The 23,003-nt window shown below is 34.0% G+C and overlaps 1 protein-coding gene across 1 annotated transcript in view; it reads right to left on the bottom strand.

Annotated features, from left to right (window-relative positions):
• The window catches only part of Lrp1b (low density lipoprotein receptor-related protein 1B), a 1,500,426-nt gene that overhangs the window by 645,846 nt on the left and 831,577 nt on the right, over positions 1-23,003 (bottom strand). Inside the window, exons 18-20 of the mRNA XM_013030060.1 lie at positions 17,044-17,160; positions 10,646-10,726; positions 8,942-9,109 (exon numbers count right to left, since the gene is read on the bottom strand). Of these exons, the coding sequence (XP_012885514.1) occupies positions 8,942-9,109; positions 10,646-10,726; positions 17,044-17,160 (366 nt within the window). The remainder of the gene's footprint in view (positions 1-8,941; positions 9,110-10,645; positions 10,727-17,043; positions 17,161-23,003) is intronic.

Genomic DNA, 23,003 nt, shown 5'->3' with positions numbered 1-23,003 from the left:
AAGAAGAAGTTAAACTATCCCATTTTGCAGACAACATGATACTATACCTTCACGATCCCAAAAACTCCATCCCCAAACTTTTAGAAATCATAACTCACTTCAGCAAAGTAGCAGGATACAAAATCAACCCACAAAAATCAGTTGCCTTCCTGTATACAGACAATGTACAAGCAAAAAGGGAAATAAAGGGAGCAACCCCATTCACAATAACCTCCCACAAAATAAAATATTTAGGAATTAACTTAACCAAAGATGTAAAAGAACTATTTAATGAAAACTATAAGAAGTTAAAGAAAGAAATTACAGAAGACACTAGGAAATAGAAAGACCGCCCTTGCTCTTGGATAGGCAGACTTAATTTAGTGAAAATTGCAATACTGCCAAAATTAATATACAAATTCAATGCAATTCCTATTAAAATCCCAATGATATATATCACTGAAATACAGAAAACAGTCCAAAAATTCATATGGAACAACAAAAGACCTAGAATAGCCAAAACAATTCTAGGGAATACAGACAGCATGGGAGGGATATCCATGCTGAACTTCAAACTCTACTATAGAGCTATAATAACAAAGACAGCATGGTACTGGCACAAAACAGTCCCAAAGACCAATGGAATAGAATAGAAGATCCAGAAATAAATCCACAGGCCTACAGAAAACTGATATTTGACAAAGAAGCCAAAGACATACAATGGAAGAAACACAGACTCTTCAACCATTGGTGCTGGGAAAACTGAGCAGCCACATGCAGAAAACTAAAAGTGGACCCCAGTCTATCACTATGCACCAACATCAACTCAAAATGGATTAAAGACCTTAACATTAAACCTGAATCTCTGAAACTACTGAAGGACAGAGTAGGAGGGACATTTGAACTTAGAGACACAGGAAGGAACTTCCTGAACAGAGTCCCAGGGTCACAACAAATTGGAGAGAGACTCAACAAATGGGACTACCTTAAAATAAAAAGCTTCTGCACAGCTAAAGCTATTGCAACCAAACTAGAAAGACAACCAACTAATTGGGAAAAAGTATTTACCAGCAATATATCAGACAAGGGGTTAACATCCTGTATATACAGGGAACTCAAGAAACTAATCCCTCCGAAACCTAACAAACCAATTACTAAATGGGCAAGGGAAATAAAGAGAGACTTCTCAGATGAAGAAATAAAAATGGCAAAGAAACACATAAGGAAATGCTCACCATCCCTGGTTGTGAAGGAAATACAAATATAGACAACCCTGAAATACCATCTTACCCCAGTCAGAATGTCCCACATCCACAAGTCAGCCAACGACAAATGCTGGAGGAGATGCGGAGAAAGAGGAACCCTATTACACTGCTGGTGAGAATGTACACTTATACAACCACTTGGGAAAGCAGTCTGGAGGGTTCTTAGAAAGCTAAATATTGACCTCTCTTATGACCCAGTCATACCACTTCTAGGCCTCTACTCTGAACAACAGAAACCAATATAAAAGGACACATACACCTCCATGTTTATTGCAGCACTGTTCACAATAGCCAGGATATGGAAACAACCCAGATGTCCCACTACAGATGAATGGATCAAAAAATTGTGGTATCTATACACAATATAATATTATGCATCCATTAGAAATGACAAAATAATGGCATTTGCAGGGAAATGGATGGAGCTAGAAGGAATCATGTTGAGTAAGGTAAGCTAAGAGCAAAGAGACAAATGGTACATGGTCTCCCTGATAAGTGGATGTTAAATCCAAAATGTTAGGTGATATGACAAAATTAACAGGACTTAAGAAACAAAGGACTTCCACTCATCTGGTTGAACCACTACTAAATAACCCCATGCTGCTGATCACAAGTATGGTGTATATGTGTACACCGTTATATGTTATAGACCGTGATAGACAATTTGCTCCAAGAAAGTTAGAATGAGTTTGTAACTTTAAATGATCATCATTATCCCACAATACTGTGAAATTTGGGAAATTATATAATCACTTAATCACAATATAAAAAAAAAAAGAAAACTAGAAGTGGTGCTATGGCTCAAGTTGTAGAGCATGAGCCTTGAGCTGAATTGCTCAGGGACAGCTCCCAGGCCTAGAGCTCAAGCCCCACCACTGACAAAAAAAAAAAAAAAAATCTTTCATGTGATTGTTTCTAACATATTTATAAGATTATATCTTTGTTGCTTTGTATGTCCCTCCCCCATGGTATAACCCCTGCTTTCACTATATATGATGTTGGTATATGTGGAGGGGAAAGGACAAAACAAATTGTTAAAACAGGGATACAGGAGGACCCATTGCAACAATGAGATGTACAAGTCATTATGTTGAAAAACGAACTTTACAACTTTGGTGGGGGGAACGGGGGCAGGGGGAGGGAGGATATGAATTGATGGGAAGGGGAAACAAAGGAAGAGGCTACAATGCTTGATAAGAAATGTACTCATTATCTTGCCCATGAAATTGTAATCCCTCTGTACAGTATTTTCACAATAAAAAATAAGAATGAATTAACTTATATATCGATTCTTTCCACAAATACACATATATCTTAAGTCAACTACAAATTGCAAAATATATTTTAATAGTTGTTCTGATTAGTTTTAATCTGCTTTGGTAGCTTTCCATTTGCTTGGTAGTATTTATTTTCCACAAAGGACTTTGAATAATTAATTGAACTTAAAATATCTCCTGAAAAATGTCTACACAGTTTCAGTATCTCCTACACAAAATATTATTAGAGAGCTGTCTTATTTTTGTTAGTTATATATTTTAATGATTTGATTTGATTAAGCAAAACTATCTTATCTATGTAATAAACAAACAGTAAAATGATCTTTTGATTTTCTTTTCTCTTAAATTTTCTATTTTTAGCATAAAACTGTTATGGAGTCTGTATTGTTTGGGCATCTGAGCAAATTGTCTCTGTGAAAGAATGTCCACAACAATTCTAATAATACAGTTTTAGAATCCCCTTTATCAAGGCAAAGAGTGGGAAGTAAAGGAGAACAGAATTAAGAATGATAGAGAGGCTTATTATGACTAATGAAGTAAACAAACCCTTAATAGGAACACTGTGAATTTCATTACAATGCTTTGAGGTAAGTACAAAGTAGATATTTCTATTTTCTCCCTCATATTTAAGTGAATTTGAGTATCTAAATCAGTGTAAAATGTTAATAATTATTTGGAGCTCATATAAATGTTAATTCATATGAAGTTAAGGAAAAGAGATTATACTCAATACATGTATAAATAAACACTTGGAGATAATAATAAAATACAGAGATGCTTTATGTAGCTATAACTGTGTAATCTTGGGAAAGTATCTTAAACTTTCTGAGTACAACACATTGTGAGAATCAAATAAAGTAAAAATAAAAAGTGCCCGATAGGTGGTGGTCACCAACATATACTAACACTTTTTTCTGTTCATTACATAATAATAAGGTGAAATAAGATGTCAAAATTTGCAAGATACATGCAGGAAAATTATTGCCTTTTACTAAAATGTATATGAATATAGCAGTAGATATGGTAGCATATCAATACTAAAATAAACCCTGGAATTTTATGGTGAAACATAAGATAGAAAAATTACCACCTATATAGTATAGTATTGGATAAAAAAAAGAGATGAATTCTGACAGCATATACAATTTTGTGGTCAAGGAATAATTACTGAATGCTACAGCTTTTCATTGTGCATTAGATATGGTGTTTGGCTATGAAAGTACAAAGATAAAATATTATTATTCCAATTTGTTACCCTTAAATATGTGGATAACAAACTATTGTGATACATGTATATTTCGATGGATGATGGATGGATGGACTCATAAATTTAGGCGGGTAGATGGACACATTGATGTATCCACAGGTAGGTGGATGAATAAATGGATTTATGGATGACAGAAGGATGGAAGAATGAGTGGATGGATGAGGACAATTCACTCTTCTGTGTGTGTGAGTGTGTGTGTGAGAGAGAGAGAGGGAGAGAGAAACAGAGAGAGAAGGAGAGAAAAAGAGATAGGTGGGGGAGAGTGGTAGAGAGAAGGAGAGAGGGATGAATACTCTGAAGACATTGTGTCTTCTTTTGCTATAGGAAAAAAAATTAAATGAGAAAAAAATAAAATGTAATATTAAAAGTGAAAGAAATGAAATGTGTGCTTCAATACAGAAGAAGATTATAAATATATATGCATATATATAAATATATAACACTTATCAATCCCATTGATCATTAAAACTGACCCAGCCAAAAGAAACATAGGTCCCATGGTTTCCCTTATTTGCAATAACTAGTATATGTCTGTGACAAGCAGCAAATGTCAGATAAGATGATGTTAAGTGAAATGAACCCCAAGATAGGGACATAGGTGGTTTCTTTCTTCCTTGCTATTGTTTCTAATGTATTTATAAGGTACAATGTGTTTTTTTTTGTTGCTTTGTATGTTCCTCCCCCAAGGTGTAACCCCTGTTTTTGATGTTGGTATAATTTGGGGAGAGGAAAGAAAAAACAAATTGTTTAAACAGGGATATAGATTGATCCATTGCAACAATGAGATGTACAAGATGCTATGTCAAGAAACGAACTTTACAATTTAAGTGGGGGGGGCGGGGGTGGGGGAGTAAAGGGGATTAGCTGAAGAGGTGGAAGGGAAGAGATGTTAGGAGAAAAACAAAGGAGGAAGCAACAATGCTGGATAAGAAATGTACTCATGACCTTGCTCATGTAACTGTAACCTCTCTGTACAGTATTTTCATGATAAAAAACTTAATATAAAAAGAAAAATATATATTAGAAAACTGGTATATGTAAAACTGATATATATATGATACATTTATATATGTATATCCCCATTTATCAATCATATTGATGATGAAAACTGATCATCACTATAGATTTTCTTTTTGCAATATGATGTCAGGGACTATGAATTGAATATTTTTTTTTCCAAAAATGGAGATTATAGGTGGAATAATTCATTTATTGATTTTTCCTCCTTTCATGTTAGAAGATAACTCAAGAGTATTTTTATGCTTTGGAAATGATTTGAGTTGAAGCAGCACCATATGCTCTGGTTACTCAGGCAGAGCACAGAAAAGCACTGAGCAATTATATGGTGGATTTGATCAGATTTGAAAGCCAGTCTTGAAACTCAAGACAGAAACTCCTGCTCTTTCTTCCACAGCATGTTTGGGGACTGAACTGTATTACCAATTACATCAAACTTCTATTTATACCTTGGCCAGTCTTTACAAATCCTATATGTGTTAATGATTTTCCTTATCAACAATTCTGTATGTCTTTGTTGCTTTACAATTTCCATACAAGAATAATATTAAAATAATTATGGATAAGTTTATAAGGATTCTCTTTTTTATGTTTTTATTATAAGAAAACTGTACAGAGGGATTACAGTTACATGAATAAGATAATGAGTACATTTCCTATCAAGCATTGCTACCTCCTCTTTTGTTGTTCTCCTACCATCCCTTCCCTCTCACCTCCCCAACTCCTTACTCCCCACCAAGTTGCAATGTTCGTTTTCAACATAGTGTCTTGTACATCTTATTGTTACAATGGGTCAACCTGTATCCTTATTTCAGCATTTTGTTATTTCCCTTCCCCTCCCCAAATCAGAAAAATATAAATACAAATTGCAGGGCACTGACATCAAATACAGTGAAAACAGGGGTTATACCATAGGGGAAGAACATACAAGAGAAACCAAAAAAAAATTACATAGTACATTTTAAATATGTTAAAAACAATAGCAATAAAGAAAAAGAAAAAAATCACTTGTGTCCCTATCTTGGGTTTCATTTCACATATTAACATCATCTCATATGGTCATTTGTACATAACTTTTGACCTTTTCTGCTTGTCCTATACTTATACTAGTTATTACAAATAACGGAAACCATGGGACCTATGTTTCTTTGGGCCTGGCTTACTTCATTTAATATGATTTTCCCAAGTATTTCCATTTCCTAACAAATGTGGCAATGTCATTCAGAAGCAACCAAGTTTCAGAATATTATAAGGGAATACTTTTCAAACCTTTATGCTAATAAGTTTGAGAATCTGGAAGAAATGGACGATTTTCTAGCAAATATCGACATGCTGAAACTAAACCAAGATGAGTTAAACCAACTTAACAGACCCATATCAAGCATCAAAATAGAAACAGCAATGAGACCTCTCACCCAAGAAAAACCTAGGACTGGATGGATTTTCAGATGAATTCTACAAGGCCTTCAAAGCAGAACTCACACCAATACTCCAACTCTTCAACAAAATTGGAAGTGAAAGTTCACCACCAAACTCTTTCTATAAAGCCATCATAACCCTTTTCCCAATACCAGGCAGGGAGTCATCAAAGAAAGAGAACTATGGATCCATTTCTTTGATGAACAACAAAGCAAAACTTCTCAAAAAATTTTGGCCAATTGACTTCAACAACTCATCAAACAATAATATACCATGATCAAACAGGATTCATTTCAGGGATAGAAAGCTGATTCAATATATACAAATCAATTAATAATTCACAGCAACAAGAGCAAGGCTAGAGCCATATGATTATCTCAATAGATGCAGAGAAAGCATTTGACAAGATCCAACACTCCTTTATGATGAAGGTGCTGGAAAAACTAGAAATCCATGAATCATTCCTTAACATAATAAAGCCTGAGTATGACAAACCTACAGCCACCCTTACACTTAATGTTGATAAGAACTATTTTTGCATTACCTGGATTGTCCTGTTTCCAAAATCATCCCAGAATGATAACTTCATTCCAGTATCTTATATTCAGTTTAATTAGGTAATCTGAGTGCAATTTACAATCTGACAAATGTAAATAAGTTCAAGAATTTCTCATTCTTTACTTGAAAGATGTGAGAGAGTCACAAAGAATGTCTGGATCATTTCCTTATTTTATCATAATCATGTAAGAAATATATCTAACATGCACACTAACATAACCTTTCCAGTAACATCCTTGTGAAGCAGTGGTGATTGAGAGGGAGTCAGTCCATTAATATCAAAGTACCACTATTCAATCATAATCCAATCTGCAAAACCAACACAGACCTGAAAGGGGCTGTGCCATTCATTCATTGGGGAAATGAGTGAGACTATGATTCTCCTTTCAAAACTCATTAGTGTAAAATTTCATTTAATTAAGTGATAAAGGTATATTAAAATAAAAGAGATGGGACTTCTTTTCTGAATTGAAAATAAATTAACTTTGGGACAATTAATCTTTTGCAGCATATTAAGGGGCACTGCCAGCAGGCCACAGATGCACACCTCAGGAGGAGTCTAAGAAGACATCTGTGTGGAGGGCTGAATGTAATTTCCACTATAATGTAGTAATGAGGTGTCAACTCCTCTAGATAAATGCTTCAAATAATATTTCAAAAAAGAAAAACAAACTATGCATACTTTTTCTATTTTGTGTTCATGATGATAAATATTGTAGCTCAATATACTCATGAAAAAATGAACTGGGAACAAAGAATGAAATTAAAAACTGGGAAAAGACCAGAGGAATAAAAAGAGAAGGAAAGAGAGAGAGAGAGAAAGAGAGAGAGAGAGACTGAGAGAGATTGAGAGAAGAGGGGAACTCATTATCTAATGGAAAAGAGACAAGAAATATTAAATAGTAACTTTCACTATATTTCATGACAACTGATTCTGAAGGAAAGCTAAAGTCCTCTTTTCTCATGTTAAATTTTGTAAGATATTATTACAAAATTTTTCTTAATAATTTTCTGTTTCATTGTAATTTATATCACGTTTACCATAAAAAAACACCCAAATCATGTTAAGAGCTTAAATATGAAGACATGTTTTACTGACTCCTCTGTAAGGTTTCTTGTATAGCTGTAGGAAGATGCTTAATAGGATTCTTCCAACTCAGGTCTTTGATGTAAAATTGACATTAAAGTAAACTTAAGAAATCACTTAGGGAATTTACATAAAATCTAGGATGTTATTATCATTATTATTACTATTGCTTGTGCTTGTGCTTGTACTGTGGGCCTGGGCACTATCTCTGAGCTCTGTTTGCTAAAGGCTAGTGCTGTACCACTTGAGGGAAGGGATGGTAGGGGAAAAAACAAAGGAAGAGGTAACAATGATTGATAAGAAATGTACTCATTACCTTGCTCATGTAACTGTAACCCCTCTGTACAGTATTTTCACAATGGTTCACCAAGGTGATGTTAGGAAAATGAACCCTAATATATGTATCTTAAATGTTTTTTTTCTCTTTCATGCATTTGTTTCTAATGCAATTATAAGGTTATTTCTTTGTTGCTTTGTATGTCCCTCCCCCATAGTATAAGCCCTGCTTTCACTGTATTTGATGTTGGTATAATTTGTGGAGGGGAAGGGCAAAAACAAGTCGTTTAAATAAGGATACAGGTGGACCTGTTGCAACAATGAGAAGTACAAGTTGTCCTATCGAAAACGAACTTTACAACTTGGTGGGGGGGGTGGGTGAGGGGGAGGGAAGATGGGAAGGGATTGGAAGGGATGGAAAGGCTCCAATGCTTGATAAGAAATGTACTCACTATCTTGCCCATGTAATTGTAACCCCTCTGTACAGTATTTTCACAATAAAAATTAAAATTAAAAAAAAGTCTCAAGGACTTTCTTGCCCAGGCTGGCTTAGGACAATGATCTTCAGATCTCAGCCACTTGAGTAGTTAGGCACCTGACACATGGTTTAGGATTATTCTTTTAAGAACTTAGCATACATAGATAACTATTTAGAAACTTATAATTTAGAAAGAAAAACAGAGAGTGGAAAGACATAGAGAGATATTACATCTAATAAGCAATTCTTTTTAATAATGCTTCACTGTAATATATGACAATTTAGAAAATGATTTCACACATTTCCTTCAGTACCAACCTTTTTTGGTACAATTGACTTGAGTTTCATCACTGAAGTCTCCACAGTCATTGTCTCCATCACAGGCCCAGTGGCCTGGAATACATCGGCCACTGGAACATCTGAACTGACTATCCACACAAGAGTGCACACATCCTATCTCATCACTCCCATCTCCACAATCGTCATCTGAAAAAGCAGCAAAATCAGAAAATGAAAAACAACCCACACAAAGGTTTCCATATATGTAAGTTTTTTTACTCTGTAAAGTTTCCTTTTACTTTGAAATAAGAATGATGACTCTGCAATGATCATTTCCCATGAATACTGAGAGATTATTTTCGTTTTTACATAGCAATGAATTCTTTTGTGATTTTATAGCAATTGCTAGCATTTAAAGGGGAAAAACAGTTTCTGTAGATTTTACAGCTGAATTTCTATTCCAATCTAGCACAATTAACTTTCCATTAAATGGATCTATGTAGCATGAATCATAATGATAGTGTTGATGGTAGGAATTTCATGGAGTAATACAAATAGTCATCTAATTATTGAAAGATATTTATTGTGAAATATTTAAACCAGGGCTGAGAAATGCTGAACCTATATATAAGAGCCATGGATCATTTGGTCACATGTTAGGGTAATCAGTTATGGTTATTGTGTGCTTCTCATTGGCCGCCTATAGCCCATTGACCTAGGTTAATCATTTCCTGTGGCCTGTGCACGATGCCATAAATATCCAAATGTCCCTTGATAAAATGAAGGTTCCCTACCCTTGAACCTACACTCTTCTTACACCAGAGTGTAAAGCTGGATTTCCCATTAATCCCATTGTCACCACACTCCAATATGAAGACTTATTGAACTGCCCTCCTCAACATACAGGATTGTACTCAAACCTAGTACATATAATTAGCAACAATTCATATTTTCAATTAGCAAACATTCGAGGAGGGAAGGGAAAAGAATATGCAAACAAAATAGATTAAGTTGAACAAAATGACATTGACATATATAATGTTTTGTTTTGTTTTTGGTGGGTCATGGGGCTTGAACTCTGGGTCTGAGCGCTGTCCCTTAGCTCCTCAGCTCAAGACTAGCACTCTACCACTTGAGCTACAGCACCACTTCCGGTTTTCTGGTGGTTTATTGGAGATAAGAGTTTCACAGACTTTCCTTCCTGGACTGGCTTTGAACCGCTATTCTCAGATCTCAGCCTCCTGAGTAGCTAGGATTACAGGCGTGAGCCACCAGTGCCTGGCTTGACTTATATATAATGTATTTGGAGCAACTTAGTATAATGATACAACTGAGTATAAGAGAAAAATGTCATCACTTGTACATAAAAGCAAGAGAGTTGACACCATCTGGATAATTCCATAATTGTTTATAAATTGCTCCATCTTGAGGATATGTAAGTGGCTGAACTATCCAGGTAATTTTCTTAATTGTTCCCTGCATTCCTGTTTAATAGAGCTAGACTATGCCCAATCTAGTATCTAGAAACAAATGTCTATCATAGTTCCATGGGGAAAACATGGAGTTCCATTATCCTTAACGCTAATTCCCAGTGATGTGCCAACTGCCCTCTCACCTCTTGTCTTAATCACTTTTCTTGGCTCTGTAAGAATCATTTATAAACTGTCTTTGAAAGAAGCCTGGCAATCCAGATAACCAGACCTCCAATCAAATCAGTGCTATCCAGTGAACAGTTGTACTTGCCTGAGTCACAGTGCCATTTGCTGCTAATGCATCTTCCACTTTTGCATATAAATTGAATTAGTGGTTCACAAGTTGGGAATTCTGTGAAAAATGGACAAAAAAAAACAACCAATAGGAAACATGTTATTGAAAGTGCTTGATTTAATTTGTTAATGCAATCAGAATCCCTCTTCTGTTCTCTTCCAAGGCACCAAAAACACAATAGATAGACAAGTACAGGCCTGTAACATATGATACTCATTCTTCTAATGTCTTTTAAATGAGTATTTTCTAGTGACTTAAAGCCTAGGAAGAACATTTGTTGAAGGATCAAGTGCACTTGGATTCATTATTGTATGAGAAATATGAATCAATATCATCTTTCTGTGTCCAAGGAAACACATTCTTCTCAGTAAATAAGAGTAAGTAAAATTCTGCTCAATGATGCTGTAACATGCTTATGCTTCAATAGAAAAATAACTTTTCTGAATACAGAGAGCCAGTGTGGGTAAGTTAGGCCTAACACTGGACTGTGAGAGATGTCTGGATCATGAGGTGAAAATTTAAAAATAAAAATGTATGCATTATCCTGCCCATTGTAATTGTAACTCCTCTGTACAGTATGTTCACAAATAAAATAAAATTAAATTTAAAAAAAACAATAAAACCAGTTAATTACTAACATAGAGTTACAAATCTGAAAAACATGAATTTTTCATCAGTGAAAGCACAAAGCACCTGAAATATATAGAAAATAATTATATTTCAAAGTGAAACTATAACCAAATTAAATCAAGATTTCCCCCCAAACTTTAGATAATTATAACAATAATATATATATAATTATTAAGAAAAAGTCTAAGGGGTAATTGTCTAATATAAAATTTTGATAAATTTTAAAAGACAATTTGTAATGAGATCTAAAACAATCATGATCAAATTTCTAAATGGATACAAATTATCAGAGTAAAATATAGTTACCAAACAATTCAACCAAAAAGTTGAAGGGATTTAATACTCCCCTAGAGAAAATGTTATTCAATCTATTTCATATGTAATGGAAATAATTCACCTAATATCTTATAAATTTCCCAGTACTAGACCTTTTAGTAAGCAAGAGACTGCGCATAGAATCATAAAAAGTAGGAAAACTGAAACCCAAGCATTTAAAAATTAGAAAAATAAAAGCAAACCCATCCGTCCACTGATGTCAAGATAGAAAAAAAAGGAAAAAATACTGTTTTGCTGAAAGCTGGAGCCATTGCCACATCATGACAATAATCTGTAGCTTTTTTCCCTCAAATTTGTTTTCTTTTCATTAGCAGAGTATGATAAGCGATATTTAATTATCTGTTCTTATTACTATTATCTTTCAGAAGTTGTTCAAAAGAGTTTACATTTAACAAAGCAGCTCATGAATATTGTATATTGTTACCCCTTTCGATACTCACCCATCCTTCCTCTACCCACTCCTTTCCTTACTCTTCTTACTTTTTTTTAAATTTATTTTATTTTATTTGTGAACATACTGTACAGAGGGGTTACAATTACATGGGCAGGATAATGTGTACATTTCTTACCAAGAATTGCAGCCTCCTCCTTTGTTTATCCTTCACATCCCTTCCCAGCCTCCCCCCCCCCCCCCCCCAGTCCCAATCCTTCCCCCCCCACCCCCGCAGCTCATTTTCGACATGACAGCTTGTACTTCTCATTGTTGCAACAGAATTACTATGGATTCAGAGATCTATATTCTTAGTGCTCAGGATACAAAGGACATGGGTTCTTAAACAATTATATATTTTAACTCATTTATTTTTGTATGTTTAGTTACATTAATATCTGTCTTGTAGTCTGATTTAGCTTAGTGACCAACATGTAAACTACTATTAAAATACACATTTAGGAAATGGAAAAAAAATCAGAGAACAAATTACTACACAGAGAAAAGACTTTATTTGAAAGCAAACATGTAAATAGTACAGTTATGAATAGTTCATTTTGGTTTTATCTTACAATAGTGTGGCATTAGGTAGACCATACAGCTTCTCTTGTCCGAGACTCTTGACTCTTAAAATGATACTGTGTAAATCCTAAAGATCAAGGCATCTAAGGAAACACCAACTAAAATACCCTAAACCCTGGAAACAATTAATGAATCAAAACTGTATACCCCCTTAAGGGATCAAAGCCTTACAAATAAGCACAGGAAACAATTTGGAGAAAAAAATAGGTAGAACATAGAAATGTTCAAATTATCCAACTCTTGGACATTTACCCAAAAGACCACACACAAGATCATCTAAAGCTACCAGCACAATTATGTTTATTGCAGCATTATTTACTATAGCTAAGATATGGAACCAACACAGATGCCCCTCAGTAGATGAAGGGATCAAGAAATGAAATAACAAAATGCTGAAATAAGTATACAGGTTGACCCAGATGTACATGACACTATGTTGAAAACAAACTTTAACAACTTGGGGTGGTAGACAGGGAAGGGATGGTAAGTGGAAAACAGAGGAGAAGGTATCAATTCTCCAAAGGAAATGTGCTCATTACCTTACTCAGGTATCTGTAAGCCTTGTGTACAGTATTTTCACAATAAAAGTATATATAAACGTATAATGGAGGGATGATTTATGTCCCTATTATGTGGTGAAATTAATGTAAATCACTGAAAATAATCCCAGGCAAATTTATTTGAGTATTTTTGTTATAAATATAATAGTTGCTTACGTATATATTATTACATCATTAAAATTGCTGATACAATTTCTAAACTATGATATATCATAGCAATATCAGAGTTTTCCAACAATTTTTGGAGCATGATGAGAAATCCCATGATAATTGAAAATATCCATATGCAAATTTAAGTAAATGAGTAATTGGTTCAAAATTATTCACAGAATTCTAAGATCAGTATTCTACAGAAGAGTGTCCCACTTGCCCACCAATAAAATTCAGACTTTTCTTACTATGATTTGGTAAAAGTTACATTAAACAAATATTAGAATTACACAAACTAAGGAGCTTTGATTTATGTGATGGGTAGTAGAATTGAAAGTGACCTGGAGGGAGGGTATGATCTGTGGGAGGAGTGAGGTCTGAGAGCAAGAGCATGAAGTAGAAACACCCTCATTCGGTTCATAATCCAAAATGTTTGAGTAAGGGAGAACAAGAAGATTGCTAATATACATCTTAAAAGAGAAAAACTGGAATCAACCATTGGGAATACCCAAAAAAGGCAATCTAATTTATATTCAAAGAACTTAAGTATTGTATTTTATGTTATTTATATGAGATCAGGTCTTGCTTTACTTTTCCCACATTACAGGATTTTAACTTCCCTTGGATCTTTAAAGTCAACACATGTTGTTACAACCAATATAATAATTCATGTTGGCTTTGGATATATTATTTTCCAGTCTTCCCAATTTTACGTTTCAGAGAGACACATTGACAACATGATAATAGAATATTGACAAAATGGGAACATGTACAGCATTGAAATAAACACTATATTGAAGGTTCTTGTCCAGAGAAATATTAATAAGACCATCACAACAATGAATAAAAATCTATTATGGGAAATGTGCCTTTAAAGGAGATTTTCAAGTAATATGCCATTTTATTGTTGGTTCCTATTTACACACCATGTATAGATCCAAAAATAGTCAACCTAAAATGAAGTGGTCTGAATTTCAAGTATGTGTGGATTCATAGCCTCACCCTGCTACTTATTAGATTCATGGTCTCAAGAAAGTTTCTAAAAAATCTTTAAAGATTCAATTCTTTTATCTGTGAAATGTAGACAGTAATATGCTCCTCATAGATCAGTTGGAAAGACTCCTCATGACAAGATGTGTCTCACAGGCCTTCTAATCACTTTTCCTCAGTTCATGAGAGATATAAAAGTTTGTTGGTACAATTATTTAGAATATTATTGAAGTTTTAGATATTCTCCCATTTATGAATCAAATATATATCATATAAATAAAGAAAATTTTATTTCCCTAGACAATTATTAAAAATTTAAAAAATCATATCAAAGACCCAATAGTAAGTTCTTTAATGAGCTTTCATACTTTTTTCTTCCTCTATTGCTTTTTTGCCATTTCTTATCTGAATTGGGACACTCATTTCAAGACTTCTTTGTATTTAACATTTTGAGCATATTCATTATTCTTCTTGTATTTTATGAATGATATGATCTAAATAGGAACAGAATCAAAATTTCTTTAAAAATAGCAACGTAATAGTTGACCCATCCAAATTTTGGGTAACATAAATATTCTGGACCTTGAAAAGGAAAAATTCCTCTGTCCAACCCTTAGTTGGCCACACTTCATATAGTGTGCATGTACTATGTGAACTAAAATAATGGGTGCTATTTTCTGTTGATTCTATAACACTGTTTCTATTTAATTACCTATCACTTGGTGCTACCTACTTTATCATTTTATTCATATAAACTTTATTGATCATAAACATGGTAGGTTTGCTTAAAAAAAGTAACAAGAAAGTTCTAGTTAGAGAATTCACCTGTTAAAGAGACATTTAAATTAAGAACTTAAAAAAATCTTGCTTTTGTACTATCTATTTACTATTATCTGGAGTTAAATCACAAAAAAATGAGCACTTAGCTGAAATGCACACATGTTTATTCTGTGTACATGTATGTGTATATACATGCAGATAGATATGTGCATGTGTGTCTCTATGCATGTGTATGTATGTATGCTTATATTCATATATACGCATGGTGTTGATACAACTCAAGTAGCGACAGTTTGTGCTCCGCTACTGAACCATATCCCCTGCTATAATGTATGCACAATATATAATTTTTTTTTCTGTATCTCATTTATAGGTGAAAGTTGTTGGATTATTTGTGACAGGGTTTTACTGCAAAGTCTCAGCTCTCCTTGCACTCTTGATCCCTGCTTCATTTATACTCCCAAGTCCTAGGATAAGAGAGTGGCTCTTCCCACTATGTCCAACTCTTTAGGGATAAATTATTTTAATAGTAATATTAAAAATCCAGTACCATGCCGGGTGCTGGTACCATGCCTATAATCCTAGCTACTCAGTGAGCTGAGATCCAAGGATCGCAGTTCAAAACCACCCTGGACAGGAAAGTCTGTAAGACTCTTATCTCCAATAAACCACCAGAAAACTGGAAGTAGCACAGTGGCTCAAGTGGTAGAGTGCTAGCCTTGAGCTAAAGAGCTGAAGGACAGCGTTCAGGCCCAGAGTTCAAGTCGCATGACCGAAAAAAAAAAATCAAGTACCAGTAAAAACAACAACAAAGAAAAACCTCTTTGGACCCTATTGTAGGGTTCATTTTACTTAGTATCATATTATATGGTCATATGTACACAGCTTTTGAACTTTTCTGCTTATCTAATAAGATTATCACGGATGTATACTAATTATTGCAAATAAGAGAAACCATGAGACCTATATTTCTTTGGATCTGGCTTACTTCCTTTAATGATTTTTTTCCAAGTCTTTCAATTTCCTAACAAATGGGTGGTGTCATTCTTTCTGATGGAAGCGTAGAATTCCATTACACACACACACACACACACACACACACACTACATTTTCTTTATCAATTCATCTACTCAGGGGAATCTGGAGAAACCAAAGGAGGGATAACAATGTTGGACAAGAAATGTGCTCATTACCTTACTCATGTAAATATAACCCTTCTGTTCCGCATCTTTACAATAAATAATATTTTTTAATCCAGTACCATAATTGAAACAAAGTATACATTAAAACACTTGGTTCATTCCTTCAACATGTTGTCTTTAGATATGCATTATTAATACAAATGATAATAAGACATACTGGTACATGAATTCAGAGGCTAGTAATTAAATATGCAACTTTCATGCAGCAATAAATGGTTTCTGTATTTAGGATTAGAAGACTAAAGGGAAGAAGACTAGAAATTTTGCCATCAACAGAATTATTATCTTAAACTGATAATGGTTTTAGTCATAATCATATGTTTCTTTAGAAATGGAACAATTCATGCATAGTCAATATAACCTCAACCTACATTATGGCTCCAGTAATACAGCAGATGCATTCCACCAAGAAATCTGTTCTCCTCCTATACCTTAGTGTTATTAACTGTACTATTTTTGGGTAAGAAAATTTAATCATTCCTAAAGCATTACTAGTCAAATTTAATACTATCTTTTTAGTTTTATAATAATCACCTGATAATAAAACCTGCAATGCCTGGTTACCTTTATTTTAGCTGAGGACAGAGTTACTGTGAATTGGAGACATTTTGAACCCACCATTAAAACATACATGTCTATCCAAAAGTTGGTTGTGAAAGGAACTATTGTCTCGGACATAATCTCTATTAAAAGGATATGTCATTCATAACTTACCACAGGATGACATTTCATCAGTCTGGTCCCCACAATCATCTTCCCTGTCACACAACCAGGCTCTGGGGATACAACGCCCATTTCCACAAGAAAACTGGTCTATCTGGCATGTTCTGGCTGCAAAGATCCATTTATACAGAAAGAAAAAAATAGAGTCACTTTAACATTGAGAATAAAATAAAACGTGGAGCAACTCTTTCACTCATTAGATAGTATGTTTCTTTATTAAGATAAAATGCTTTAAAAGTTAATTTTTAGTTAATATTTTACAACATCAATTTGTCTTCTGGAACATTCACACACTTTCCTGTGTAATTATAATGACTCTTAAATGACAAGATAGTTAATACTTCTCACACAATCCAAAATTTTTAAATAATTAATTCATACTTGGCCTGGCACATGCTTATAAATATATGACTAATTTGAATTCCATCCAAGTTTTGACTAATCAGAAAAGAATTCTGCATACATTCTCTAATAAACTAAGAAAATTTCTGCTGTTATGGGAGGAGACCTTTGGAGACTAACCCAGTGTATCTACTCTTTGATCCTGGTCTCCATGGCCTCAGATCTGTCCTTTGCTTCTAACGTTTTCAATATGTTGGTGTGTTGTGTGGCTGTGTGTGTGTGTGAGTGTGTGTGTGTGTGTGTCTGTATGTCTGTGTGTTTCTGTTTGTCTGTGTGTTTGTGTGTTATTGACCCTGAACTCAGGGCCTTCAGCTGGATAGGCAGATGTTCTACAATTGACCCCTACTATCCTGTTTTTGCTTCAGTTGCTTTTCAGACAGGGTCTTGTACTTTTGCCCAATGTCATTCTCAGACAAGGTACCTTCTACCTTACCATCAAAGAACTTTTACTTTTTGATCTCTACCTGATCCATTGCATGTAGCAAAAAAAAAAAAAAAAGAAGGTGTTTTCTAAAACATATATTTAGCCTTAAGATCTTGCTTTATAAGTCACATTTGCAAAGAAATATAAATGAATGTATGACCTTTTTAATCAGACTACGTACTAATGAATTTTGCTTTGGGCTTCCTTAAGTTTGCAAGGAAGGAAAACAGAGAAGGTTCCTTTCCATGATAGCCAAAGGCAGTGGTTTAATATTATTTACTGAAGAATTATGTTCTACAGGGAATTTGATTGCCTTTTTCCATTAATCAGGTCAACATTCAAAAGCATGAAAGCCTGCATAGCTTTACTGCCTCTTCCCCCAGGACTTTAGTGTTTATATATTTAGTTACTTTGAAAGCTTCATTTTAGTTCTTTTCATATGCTCCTCAGAACTATAGATCTGTCTTCATAAGTGTCAGTACTCCATCCATGTCTCCTTTAATTAGATTAGAGGGAAAACTGGGATATGTTACCAAAGGGAAACTTAGACATATGAATATTTTGGTTAGCTAAATTTGAATAGTTAAGAATAATATAGAGTCTATGTTTGCATCTTGAACACCTGACTACTTTACAAGTATCCTCTTGTTTCCTGGGCTTTAGAATTATAAAGATGTCTTTATAATTAATTACATACTGGATATTAAATTAATACAGGGTATTTTAATGAAATATAGGGTATTTAATCAAAATAGCTTTTAGACTTGAGTATTAATTCTTAGCATAGAGAATGATTCAAACCAAAATCATGCAAATAATACAATATTTTCCACAACAGGTCAGGATACATCTGGCCTGCAAGCTATATAAAGTCCCTCTAAATCACGGTGTATACCACTAGACAGAAATATATACACACTAATATTTCCTATACCACTTGCCTATATTGATAGTTTGTATAAAAATTCTAATGGTCCTTGGCTGAAAACAAGGTCTCATCCCTGAATGAGGTCAAGTTAAGCATTTACTGGCTACTTCGATACATTTGTAATTATTGTGACAATCAGAGTAAATATACATATATATATATATATATATATATATATATATATATATATAAAATGGTGTTAGGAAACTTTGTGTGGAGAAGTAGGTTAAGTTATGAGATGGTCAATAAATTTTCCTTACAAAATTATGTTGTTTCCCTGATTACACAAGATCTTCTTTCCAGTTGTAAAAGACAGTACATGAGAAATTTGGTACTAAATGTTGTTCCTTCCTCTCTTTTATTATCTCTTGTGTTTTTCCTTTTTTTTCTCTTCTTGTTCATTCTTTTCCTAATTCCTTGGACTTTTTTGTGTTTTAAAAATTAGCACAAGTTTTCAACTTCATTAAATTCAGACTTACAATAAAAATATGCTAGTTATCCAGGCTAATGTTCTTTTATTTGAGATAGCCTCATCACTAATAATTCAGTGCTGAGTCTCATTTGCTTTCAGCAGGCGGGGTAGGCAATTAGGAAAATACACAAGAATATCTAAGTCCTTGTTTCACATAACTTAATACCTGTCATTGTGATTGTGTGGGAATCTGGGTGTAACTGCTTTATAACTGAATTGGAGAAAATCTTGTCTATGATTTTAAGTATTCACTAGATTTTTACTTGGGACTATTATGCTCAGGTAGTACATGGATTCACTATTTGTTCTCATAATGGATAAATGTATTTTCCTTTTTCTATTAGGAAAACTTAACTAATTTGAAGTATTAAGTATGCTTTATTTCTTAAATCTTCACTCACTGCTTTTCTGTCTGATATTACCAGTCTGACTGAGTTATCACTTGCAAATGACTTGGTTTCTATCAAGAAAACACCATGCTTACTTATTCAGTTTTTATCCTGATCTCATCTAATTAGTTTGAAGGTGATATTAGAACAGCAATCCCACAGGACTCCAGTTTTATAGCAAATGCTGCTCTAAGGAAGAGGAAATTTGCACCTCCACCAGGAGAATTGTTTATCTAACAGCTGAATCAGAGATTTGCTGTCACAATGTGAATATTTCTACTGAACACTAATCAGGCTTCTCCTGCTGCTAGAAATAAGAAATCCCACAGTGTACAGCTAGTGTACAGGGAAGAAGAGGTTAGAACAAATTACAATCATCCTAAACTTTACTTTGGCTGCATTTAATCAAAGCATTCTACTTTAACAAAATATATGTCAAGCAGGGGTTCACTTTTAATATCAGATCTCTGAAGCCATAGTAAACAGGGACATGAGTTCACAGACAATGTTACACAGTAAGGTATTGTCTTTAAAATATGCTACAATTGTAGTTGAGTGTTAGAAAGCTTGTCTAGCATACCAACACTATTTAAAAATAGACTCAAATATTTTGTGTGCTCACATATACAGATATAAAAATATACATGTATGTAGACATATGTAGCCATATATCTACTCATGGATATGTGGTTTAAGTTATCTTTTCATTATTATCAGTAAGCAATGAAAATTCTCACTCATGTATCATTATGCATGATTACAAATTAGAGCAAAGATCTAAAAATATATTTACAGAATGGAAAGGCTAAACATCTCTTATTATTACTGGATGTATACAAATTACTTTTCAAAAAATCCACTCATAGATCTGAGGATCTAGGTTCAAAGCCACCCCAGGGAGGAAAGTCCATGAGATTCTTATCTCCTATAAACCACTAGAACACAGGAAGTGGTGCTGTGGCTCAAGCCATAGAGAGCTTGCCTTAAGCTGAAGAGTGCAGGGACAGTGGCCAAGCCCAGAGTTCAAGCCCCATGACTGAGAAAAAAAAGTCCACTCATACACCAAGAGTAAGTGAATAATTCCTTCTACAAGAAATTACTAATATTAGGCCTTATCAACTACTTATTGCTCCTAATGAAATAGTTTTGCTATTTAGGAATTTTTCTAAGGGATTTCTAAAGTCTCCTCTTGGGCCTTGTTTCCCAGGAACTTTCCCCAGGTTGAAAAAAGCTAAATTCTTAACTCTTCTTGGGTGTTACAGTATGGTTTGTCTTAATACAAAGTTGGTAAGATGGCTGCTGACATAGTTTTCTCTAGTGTTCACTCTCAGCTTTACAGTGAAAAAGCACTATATATTTTATCCCATTCAATCATGAGTACCTTGATAAATATTTATAGAAGTAATAGATTGATGAAGGAGAAACCTAAAGGAACAAAACAGGAAATTGGCTTCTTATGAGAAAGTATTTTCTTCTTGATATAAAATGATCAAAATGTTAATGGGTATAGGACAGTAGATTCAATTTCAAAATAATCCTCCACTTAAAGTTGTTTTATCTAGGATGCTTGTCCATGTAGATGCATTTAGAAACAGCCAGAAAAGATTTAGCAAATTTTCTATATGAATTTTCTGCTTGAACTAGTATTCTAAAATATATGGTCTATTTATTTATTTTCGTAAATGAAAGTACATTTTAATATACATACATTCTGTATAGTTTTCTAATGAAAAAAAGCACACACACACACACACACACACACATTCCATGTCTACTTTTTATTCATGCTCTTAAGGTATTTGTTGGCCATAGAAACTACAATAAGCATTCTGTAAAGGTCTTCTGAGTAGTAGACTGCAGGTGAAATCACTTGAAATGCCATTTAAGTAAGATGTATTCTACTTTTGAATTGGATTACTAGATTCAAGTGTCCTATAAATGTTAGACACTAAAATAGGTGGCTTTGTTGGCTTCTATATGTATTTTCTTTTCCATTTTTTTCAATTATTAAATAGATAGCCATATCTCAGTGGTCCTTTAAAAATCATAGAGAAGCAATTCATTTAAAGATTCTAATACAAATAAAGAAGACAAGATAGTACAATTTTATTCAGCATTTCCTATGTTACGGAGAAAACAGGGCTCCCTTTTCAGGATGTGAGAACAATGATCTTTGAATTAAAAAATAGCTTTAAAAGAGAGATTCTTATATATTATAGCCATATTGCAATAGCAGCCTGACAACACATTCTTAAAACTTAAAATTCTAGCAAATATTAAGGCTAGTTTAGTTTAATAAAAAACAAATACATTGCAGACAGAATTCAGAACTCAGAATCCCCTAAACTAGTACTAAAGGTATGAAGTTAGGTAGGTCCTCTCTTTTATGTTTCATCTCTATATAAGCAGTTTAGAAAGCTAGGATTTAGAACCAAATAATCTCTAGGTGTATTTTTCTCTAGAAAATATCTTATAAAAGTATTATATAATTTCTTGATCCATTCATCTACTAAGGGGCATCTGGGTTGGTTCCATAACTTAGCTATGGTAAATAATGCTGCAATAAACATAGTTGTGCTGGTAGCTTTCCTATGGTCTTGTTTGTGATCATTTGGGTAAATGCCCAAAAGTGGGATTTCTGGGTAATAGGGGGCTCTATGTGGAGTCTTTTGAGGAACCTCCATACTGATTTCCAAAGTGGTTGAACAAGTTAACACTCCCACTAACAATGCAGTAGGGTTCCCTTTTGGGCACATCTCCTCCAGCATCTGTTGTTATTCATTTCTTAATTATAGCCATTCTAACTGGGGTGAGGTGGAATCTCAATGTTGTTTTGATTTGCATTTCTTTTATGGTGAGGGAGGTTGAACATTTCTTCATGTGTCTACTGGCCATCCTTCTTTTCTCTTCAGAGAAGTTTCTCTGTAAGTCTTTAGCCTACTTATTTATTGGGCAATTGTTTCTTTGAGAATTTGTTGTTGGGGGATTTAATTTTTTGAGTTTCAGTTATATTTTAGATATGAGGCCCTTGTCTGTTGTGTGGCTAGTGAAGATCTTCTCCCAATCCGTGGGTTTTCTATTGATCTTGTTAGCTATGTCCTTTGCCATGCAGAAGCTTTGCAATTTCATGCAATCACATTTGTCCAATCTTTCTTTGATTTGTTGTGTTTCTGGGTCTCTTTTAAGAAAATGTTGGCCTCATTACGGGATGGAATAGGAGAAACCCTAGGTCTCCTTGGAACAGGCCGAAATTTTTTGAATAGAGACCCGGAAACACAACAAATCAAAGAAAGGTTGGACAAATGGGATTGCATAAAGTTGCAGAGCTTCTGCAGG

This window comes from Dipodomys ordii, unplaced genomic scaffold (assembly GCF_000151885.1).
Source record: "Dipodomys ordii isolate 6190 unplaced genomic scaffold, Dord_2.0 Scaffold126, whole genome shotgun sequence".
NCBI lineage: Eukaryota > Metazoa > Chordata > Mammalia > Rodentia > Heteromyidae > Dipodomys > Dipodomys ordii.
The sequence above is the reverse complement of the archived record's forward strand: the minus strand, read 5'-3'. Positions and strand labels throughout refer to the sequence as shown.